Source organism: Crocodylus porosus, unplaced genomic scaffold, assembly GCF_001723895.1.
Source record: "Crocodylus porosus isolate Cpor-Errol unplaced genomic scaffold, CroPor_comp1, whole genome shotgun sequence".
Taxonomy (NCBI): Eukaryota; Metazoa; Chordata; order Crocodylia; family Crocodylidae; genus Crocodylus; species Crocodylus porosus.
Window position 1 is genome coordinate 58,917,183 of NW_017728943.1, and position 9,407 is coordinate 58,926,589.

Consider the following 9,407-nt stretch of genomic DNA (forward strand, 5'->3'; position numbering starts at 1 on the left):
TGTAGATGCCAACCTATTCCATCTTACTCCACAGTATACTGCAACTTACCATGCAGTAAGTTTAATGTGACATAAATGCACGCATTGATGCACAAACTCTGTTGTATCCACCTATTGTCTCCCATCTTATACCTAAATAGTAAGATATTCAGAATAGGGACAGTTTCTTTGCTATGTATTTGTACTGTGCTTAGTAAAATAGGACCTGGGTTCATGAGAAAGGCACTTAGACTTCCCCCTTTTTTAATTTCTTCCCTATCCTCTAGTCCTTGGTGTGCTTTGAAAAGTGTATGTGTACTGTTTCTATAAAACTGAACAGGAAGCCTGGTTCGGGAAATAATAGGCAAAAGTCCTACAGCGCGTAGGGAGAAGCTGAGTGTCTTTAGGGACATTTTGCCCAAACCAGGACAATCCTTTGTTAAGTATTAAAGGAGACAATCTTCCTGTGACTATTTACCATTGTTATATGATGTACAACTTCCCCCAAACACTCATTCTAACCTACCTGGGCTCCTGTGGGGGCAACAGCCTTCCCCCATCCTTTTAGGCACTCTGGATCTCGAGCTCTCAGTGTTGCCAGTTCTCATGATCTTATCACAAGTCTCACAGTATACAGTAATTTTCTTAAATCCCCTCTTCCTGGAGTTGAAATCTCAACTTCTTTCCTGGAAAGAATCTCGATTTCTTTCCTTCTTTCTAAAAGCAAGTTTCTATCCTTCATGGTTGTGGAGAAAAACACAGAAACATGGCCTCAGCATACCCCAAAGTCTCAGAAAACAAGCAACAAAGAAAAAGAAACTATTTTTTTGTTGTTGTTAATCTCCCTTTTTAAGCCCAGCTCATGATTTGGGTTGGCTTGACTCATTCTGGCAATGCTGTTATTCTTTCACTCTCTCTCTCATGTCTCCTGCTGAGGATTAGTGGCAGCTCTTAACCTATACTAGCAAGACAACGGACAGATCTTGATAGGACCCTCAACTTGCAGACCTTTCCAAGAGTCACTGGTCTTCAAAGCAATACAATCAGATGAAAAACTCTTATGAACAGTGCTTGCTCCATTCATAATTTCAAATTTCCCCAGGTCAACTCAATTTTTAATTTGGCCATAAGTTTCATATGCAGTCAGTTGGTTTTTGCCTTAAACAAATACATACCTATTTGAATCTCATGTTTTTGGATGGGAGTGGTTTACCAAAGATCAACCACTTGGAACCTAGTTGGTGTCTTCCTTCATTTTCCTATCTTAGAGCTGAAGGAAGCTGCTCAATGAAGCCAAGGAAATGTTAAAAACAGGCAAAACATTTAAGAAAAGATAAAAACGCTTTTTCTAAGAGGAAATTTTATGTATGAGCACACGTAGGTCTAGAATAATCTGACTGGACCAGAACTACCATATTGCTTTCTGTGCCTTCCTCTCCTGTGGGTTTTCAGAGATTTCTATGCCACAGGAACCTGCCCTGCACTTTGCTGAATCAGACCTTAAGCTGCCAAAGATATATATCCCTATTACATACATGGCTTTTGCCAGGGTTATGTTAGAAGTACTTAGTGCATGGTTCTGGCTGTCAAGATTTTATCAACATTTCCATAGGAAACCCTTACTTTCAAAGAATTATAAAACTGCCCATATAAAATTGATCATCACTGACATTTGTCATGCAGTAACACCTCAAAATAAAGTTTCCTTTTGTTTTGTTTTTTTGCTTTTCCTTTCACATTCTTTCTATTTGCAAATTCAAGTGAGAATGAGTTTATTACTTTAGAATACAGTTATAGTTAGCTGGGCACTTAGTTCTGCTATTGCATGTGCCAAAAGATGGCACCATCTTGGCTGAGCTGAGCTGAGAGCTGCGCACTGAGCTGTTAAAAATTGTTTTTTAAGTTAGAAAGAGTAATTTATATTTGGTTTAAGACTACTTAAAATGATAAATTTTTTTGTACTATAAATTCCTATGCGTTTTGTTTGTGTTTTTGGCTTGTTTGTTTGTTTTACAGTCAAAACCGATGAATACTTTCATTCAGAAAAGTGACTAATGAAAAAATCAGTTTGCATTTTTTTTAAATGCTCAGTATTTTTTTAATTCTGCATATCTCTTACCATGACAGGACACAAGCCAGAACAATCCCTTTCAAAATATATGCTGACACCTCATTGTTAAGAAACTCAGGCTATTCAGGCCTCCATAAATACAAAATGTGCATGTTTTGTGTAGTGATTTTTGAAGGAATCCTTACTGTGTATTTATGGTCATGGAATGAATGATGGATTTAGAAATGCACAATGACACAATCAGCTACATTATTATGGGAGATAGGTTGATAATCTGTGAATTACAGCTATTATAGCGTGTCATTTCAGTGATTTGCCAGACATTATTATAGTATCAGTGAACTCTGAGAAACTGAAACGAGGCGAGAGCTATTGCTGAATGTGCTGCTACAAGGTCGTGCTTTCCTAAATAGACAGAATGGCTCTGTTTCCTTTCTTTGTCTAGCTCCCCTGAGCATGGCTCAGTAAAGAAAAAAGAATTTAGCCTTACGATTATTTCAGATTCTATTTGAAGCCACTGTTAATTTGGTATGTTTGAACACCAACCGGTGAGCTATATTTATATGCCTGAGATCAACAAAGCAAGAGAAGCTGCTAAAATGTGGTGTTTTGACCTAAAGGCCGTGTTCCTCATTATGAGCAGGGTCAAGCTTTGCCCTTGAATACACACAAAACATTCCCATTGAAGCCACTTGTATACCCTAAAGCAAAATTTGGTTGTATATAGCCCACTCAAGCACACGCAGAAGTCTTTGGTATATGAAATAAACAAACCGCAGAAAATCAACTATGAAAAAACCCAGGCATTTTATTTATTTTTTTACAAAAATAAACAATTCAAGGAACGAAAAGTACAAAATTTTCTTAAAGTACAATCTACAAAACAGTATGACATCGGTCACTTTTAGCATTTAGTTTATTGCTTTCACTGAAAGCAAATTCTTTAGACACACTATGCCTACAAAATGCATTTATTTATATAGAGTTACAGCTAGTGTTCATTTGCAATTATTAAGGGCATTTATTTAATTTGTTCTAAGAATTAGCAAGTAGCACCTTAGATGACAAATAATTTGATGATTAAAACAATGAATGGCCTTCTGTAGCAAGCTATTAATTTTAAAAATAGTATTGTTCAAACAGGTAGACTGCTTTGCTGATCTGTTAGTGATACATCTTAAAAAACACTTCAGACAGTAAATAAGGCCTTGACTCAGCAAACCACTTAAGCTTATGTTTAATTTTGAACACATGCTTAAGCCTATCCCTATTCACCAAAGCACTTTTAAGCATCTGTGTAAAACCGTACAAGATTTTGATGGGACTACTTGTGTGTTTAAAGTTAAGCCTGTTTTAAATGTTTTTCTGGATCAAGGCCTAGGCAACTAAGTATGGCTTTCTTAGAGATGAAAATTTATGAAACATTTAAAACAAAATGAAAGTTTGCCACATCTTTGCAACTATAAATATCAATAAGAATAATTGATGAAGGAGCCTAGCATTCCTACAAATATTTTTGGTCTTGCATGTTTGATAACATTAACACAAATGGTGATTGTCTCTTATAACATTTGATATTTAGCTTTCAAACTGATAAGCTTGTGATAAAAAGTGATTGTACTTGCCCAAATGAATGTTTTGGCAGTGGATCCAGACTTTTCATAAAAATTTTGAAATTCCCACCCTGTGCAAACATGCACACACAGTTAACCTGAATTAAAAGCTAGAGCTGCCAACTGAACATTGTAACCTGACAGTGTAATACATTTTGTATTTTGCTTCATTTGAAATAAAAAAAAAAATATCACATTTTCAAAATGTTGTTCTATTGCACATTCATCCTGGTCATGCAGGTCATCTCTTTAAAGTTTTGTTTAGCACTCTATAGATTAGAATGAGTAATAGTGCAATTATCTCACTGTCCTCAGACATCTTGTACATAACAGCTGTCTATATTTATACACAAACAGCTCCTGTCATTTACTAGTTAGACTGAACCACTTTAGCTGTCAGCCTGTCACTTTCACATATGTTATCTTGTCAGGATCAGGCATGATATGGTTTGAGTCCTTCTTGAAGAAGACAAGCTGCCGACCTACAAAAGATTGTGAAGGAAAGAAGAAAATAATTAGAAACGATGAGTGAGATCTTGCTCTATTCAAAATACTGACATTTCATATGTCTACTCTTTTCTTGCATTCTTTAAACTACACAGAAAGCCAAATTCTTTGTTCACTTAAGAACTGCTATTAATCTGGAGACTTTCCATTGAAGCTGCACCAGAACTTCATTTCAAAGTTTATTCTGGATTCACATTGGGACAATGGAAAACAGAACTTGGCCAATTAAAGCTGTTCCAAGTGCACACCAGCATAATTCTGATCAGGATTTGTCTCTGTGAAGTTGACAAGCTATGAATGAGAGCATTTGTCGATTTTAAGACCTTTTAAAATACAGTGATCAAATTCAGTAGTTGGAGGAGCCTCTCTAGCTCTTGCCATTGACTTCATTGTCTTTGGATCAGGGCATCCATTAATTCATAAAAGAGCAATATCTTGTTGGACTACCAGAAACTATGCAGCATACGTACACTGCATTTATCAAGTTTGGCCTCGTCTGACTTACAAATATTATACAGCAAAAACCTGCTGTGCTTTGTCAGCAGGAGGCTAACTCCTACCTGCAAACCAGCATAATAAAAAATGTTAAATGGGGGGCAGCCTGTACAGTCTCAATTCTATAATTAACCATTTCATAAGTCAGAGTTCATCTAAGGTTGTCCTTTGGTGGTGCTTGCTACTGCTCACGTCTCGCTTACTGGTTTCATTGCACTTGTTAAATTTGGACCCTACTTATATGCTGTGGCCATAGTCCCAGCCCATTGTAATCACTGGTACCCACTGCAACTGATAAAAGAAAAGGCACTGGCATGTATGCTATTGTCTCTTTTCTGCAGCTGTTCAACCTTCTCCTACCTTCTGCCTAAAGTTAAGAAAACTAAAGGACATTTCCACAACTCCTGCCTCTCATGTGCTAGCGTAACAACATTGTCCTAAATATCACAGGATAATCTGGATGCCAACAACTGTGTTTATGATTAATCAATAACTATACAGAATTCCTTGGAATAATATGATCATTTAAAGGTTTAAACTTGGTTGATTTTATTTTGAATTATTGTTACTCTGAATCATTTCCTTTAGCTTCTGTAATTCAAGCAGTGGGCCTTTCCAAGCTTTCTATTAATCTTATCAAGATATATTAAGTCTTTTTTTTAGTGGCATATTTAGTCCAGTGCCCGATTGTCATGTAATACACATTATGTTGTGATCAACTAAAGCATGTGGGATCTTTAGGGCAAGGCATTTTGACAAACTTGTGCTTGGTATTTCCTTGGTTACTTGTGAGCCGCTTTATGTCTTTGGGGAGCACAAGAGATAAGGAGTCCCACAGTTGTGTAACACCGTACTGTGATATAGATAACATTTTTTAAAATGTCTACTTTGGGTGGCTCCAGAGCTTGGTATTTGAGCTGAGACAAAGGGTCTCCTCAGCTCTGGTTCTGTCCCATATTGCTCAATCATCCTTCCTCTCAAAGGGAGTGTAGGAGCTGACACTGCCTTAGCAATAAACAGTGTCACAACCAGTTAACACCAAGGAGCAAAAAAAGCACCTGGGCACCTAAACTAGGATCATAGAAAGGTAGGGCTGGAAGGGAGCTCATTAAGTCATCTAGTCCAGCCCCCTGCTCAAGGCAGGATCATCCCTGACTAAACCATCCCAGCCAAGTGACTGTTTAACCTGATCTTGACAATTTCCAGGGATACAGATTGCCATGGACAACTGGTGCCTCCTGATCCAGAGGCCGATCGCTGACCTAGGGCGGGGGATGGGGGAGCCCGGCAGCCAATCACCAGCACAAATGCTGGTGGCAAACCAGAAGTGCTGCTAGTGTGTCTCTCGGTGCCCCCACATTCTTGGGGGGAACTTGCTGTGGCCCCCTGCTCCCCGGCCCTCAAGGGCCAATCTAAGGGGGGGAGCCTATGCATCACCTATGCAGACTGCACAACTTCTATAGGCTGCCTGTTCCAATACCTGACCACCCTCAGTCAGAAAGGCCTCCCTCTCATGCTTCCTCACAGCAGCACTGCAGTCAGATCTGGCTGGTGTTAGGAGCCGAGCAATCCAACCTTAATGTTCATGTTGGGGAAGAATGCGTTGTTAGGATTATTGTGTCAAGTTCTGTGAAATTCAGCTCTGTTAAAAACTGCTGAGTTTTTGGTTGTAGCTGTGTTGGTCTAAGGACATAGGCAGGCAAGATTCTTTGAGGAGATGTGATATCTTTTACTAGACTAACTGAATAGTTGCAAAAAAAAATTCTTAGCAAGCTTTCAGGCACAATCACTCTTCTTCAGGCATAGGGAGTTGCAGTCATAGTGAGACTCATATGCCTAAAGAAGGATGACTGCACCCAAAAGCTTGCTAAGAACTTTTTTCTAACTACTCAGTTGGTCTAGTAAAAAATATCATATCTGCTTAAAGAACCTTGCCTGCTCCTTCAAAACTGGCAACAAACTGGACAAAACTGGCAACTGGTGGGATTAAGGGACACTGACAGACATGGGGAAAAAAACAAACAAAAAAACCCCTCGAGAAACCACAACACTTTACCAAGAGAAGCAGTACGTTACTTGACCCAGGTCCGCAAGATCTGTACAAATCAGGCACTTCAGCAGGACTTTTTGGCACATTTATCTAAAGCAAATTCAATCAGCTATAGAGAAAAGTACCAAAAAGCCCCACTGAAGTACCTGATCTATACAGACTTTGGGTGAGCTGGATCCAACTAATGCAATGCCTCTTCTAAGCATGCGCTGCACTTGGTGCAGGGGAACACCAAGCTTAAAGTGCCATTTGTTCCCCCCCACCCAGCATCAGTAAGCAGCATAGGTGTCTAAATTACAAAGCAGGCTTCTCCTGACTGCTCTGGTGGCTTTCATCAGTAGTTATTTGGGCACCTATATTTCTGCTGCTACATGTGCCAAGAGGTGCTACCATTTGGCTAAGCTGAGAGACTAGGAGACCATCTCAGCCCCAAGCATATTTGGATTCACAAATTAAGCAAGCCCCCACCTGAGTCTCCTACAGGGCCTGCTCTAGTAAGCATGCTCAGACCACACCTGACACACACCAGCAGCAACAACTTTCAGGATGAAACACAGTAGTCACATCCACTTTCATTAGGAGTGGATGGAAGGAGCAGCAGGTGGGTGAGTCATGCTCAGAAGCATTATTCTGAGAATATAAGGGACATGGTATAGAAATACCCTGTAAGCCCGTGATAAGGGCATTCACCTGGAAGACAGGAGTCCAAAGTCCTGGTCCCTGCTCTCAGGACTGCTCATACATTTTACATGAAAAAGTCACTAACTAAAATGCAGAAAGCAGGAGTCCTCTCCCACAGGTGAATATTTTTATCACCAAGCTACGTCCTGAACCTCCTTGTGCTTCCTCACAGAGCATCATTGCAGTGAAATTTAGCAGCTGGGCAATCCAGCCTTAGTATATACGTCAGGGGGGAATGTAGTGTTCCTTCTGTTGAGCTCTGTAGAACTCAGCTCTTTTAAACTATTTTGAAAATGCAGCTACTTTAATCACAGCCACTTGTAACAGTTTAGTTTATCAGATTACCACATATTCCCTGGGGTCGCAAAAGGCATTAATCTGGTTTAGTAATAAAAAGCTTGGGCCGGATCTTCATCTGAGATAACCTGGCACTGGTTGACAGATATCAGTAGACCTACACTGATTTACAGCAGCTAAGGATGGTTATGATTGGGGATCCCAATCTTTTCTTTCTATGTACCGGCAATATTCTGTTAGACATGAGATTAACAATAACATATGCCAATAAATATCCTCACAGTTTGTGCTGAGATTTTCTTCTAAAAAGGTCTTCTGCACCCCTAAATAACACTGAGGACCAGGGATCCAAGTTTTCCATTCGCCATAGGAAAATGCAGTAAAACCCAGATTTTCTCCTTTAAAGGAGAAAAACATGGGAAATGGGTTTCCCCTTGCAGGCTGGCAGAGTTCCACGCTGCAAGGGGCTGGGAGAGTGGGAGGAGGGCGGTCAGGCAGGGGGTGCCACATGTGTGTGTGTTCGTACATGTGCACATAGCCACCAGGCAGCCTAGAGAGCAGCTCCCCGCAGGTAAGTCTGGCGGCAGAGGTTGGAAGGGGATTGTGGGGAGGGCAGAAATTGAGGCCCCCACAGGGAGTTCGGCAGGGCTGGGGCTGCAGGTGCTGCCCAGCCCAGGTGGTGCGTGGCATTTCAGACTGGAATGCACAGCTGCAGGGCCTGGGTGGGGAGTGGGATGGAGCTGAGCGTGGCTTGCCCTGGGAGCGGGGGCTGGCTCCTTGCCGCTACATGCACTCCTGGTGGGAACATGGAGGCACATGCCTCCTAGATTTGTGTGTGGGGCAGAGGGAGGTGTGGGCTGCCTGCTGTGGGCTCAGGCTCCCTGCCCAGCTGCCCTCCCCCCAGGGCCTTGTGGACAGGACCTGGCACAGCAGAGCAGAGAGGGGCAGGGAAGCTCAGTGCTGGTGCCATGGGCCCTACACTGCCATAACGAGGCACCCCCTACCCCTCCAGCAGTAGCAAGGGGCACAGCTCTGCACTGTCATCCCCACTGCTGCTGGATGGGCAGGGGGCAGCTCACCGTGGCAGTGCAGGAATCACAGTGGCACCACCAAGCTTCCCTGCCCAGCCCCACTCTACCTTGCCATGCTGGGTCTCACCTGCTGGGCTGTGGAGGCCCTGGGGGGGAGGGCAGCCAGGTGGGGAGCCCCAAGTTCACAGCAGACAGCTTGCATCTGTCCCCTCCCCCCTCCACAGGCTGCACGCCACCTGTGCTGCCCATGGGGGAGAGGGAGTTGTGCTCCATGCTCCACTCCAGCGCAGCAACCACCACCTCCCACGGGTGGCAGCCAGGGCTTGGGCACTGCTGAGGGCAGGAGGCGGCTGTGGACCTGGGTCCCTAGCCCCATAGCCCTGGCATCTGGGGGCCCCCTCTGGCAGAGTTGCAGGGATGGGGGGTTGTGGGTCAGAAGTGAGGGACACCAGCAAGGTCAGTGGGGGGAGCTGTGGGTTAGGAGGAAAGAGCAATGGCTTGGGCAGGGCACTGGCATACCAAGGCTGCTCAGATCCACAAAGCAATGGGTGAGGACAGCTGCAGCTGGACCCATATCCTGGAGAGCAAAAAATGGGGCAGAGCTCTGAAGTTCCATGATAAAACCCCCAAAAATCAAGTGCCAAAATTTATAGGTATTTAGAGTTTATTTTATTATAGTGATT

At 42.5% G+C, this 9,407-nt stretch overlaps 1 protein-coding gene across 1 annotated transcript in view; it reads right to left on the reverse strand.

The window, feature by feature from the left end:
• Window positions 1–2,838: 2,838 nt before the first annotated feature.
• The window catches only part of PKDCC (protein kinase domain containing, cytoplasmic), a gene marked incomplete at its 5' end in the record, with an annotated part of 45,308 nt that continues 38,739 nt past the window's right edge, over window positions 2,839–9,407 (reverse strand). Inside the window, one exon of the mRNA XM_019548568.1 lies at window positions 2,839–4,145. Within this exon, the coding sequence (XP_019404113.1) occupies window positions 4,060–4,145 (86 nt within the window). The remainder of the gene's footprint in view (window positions 4,146–9,407) is intronic.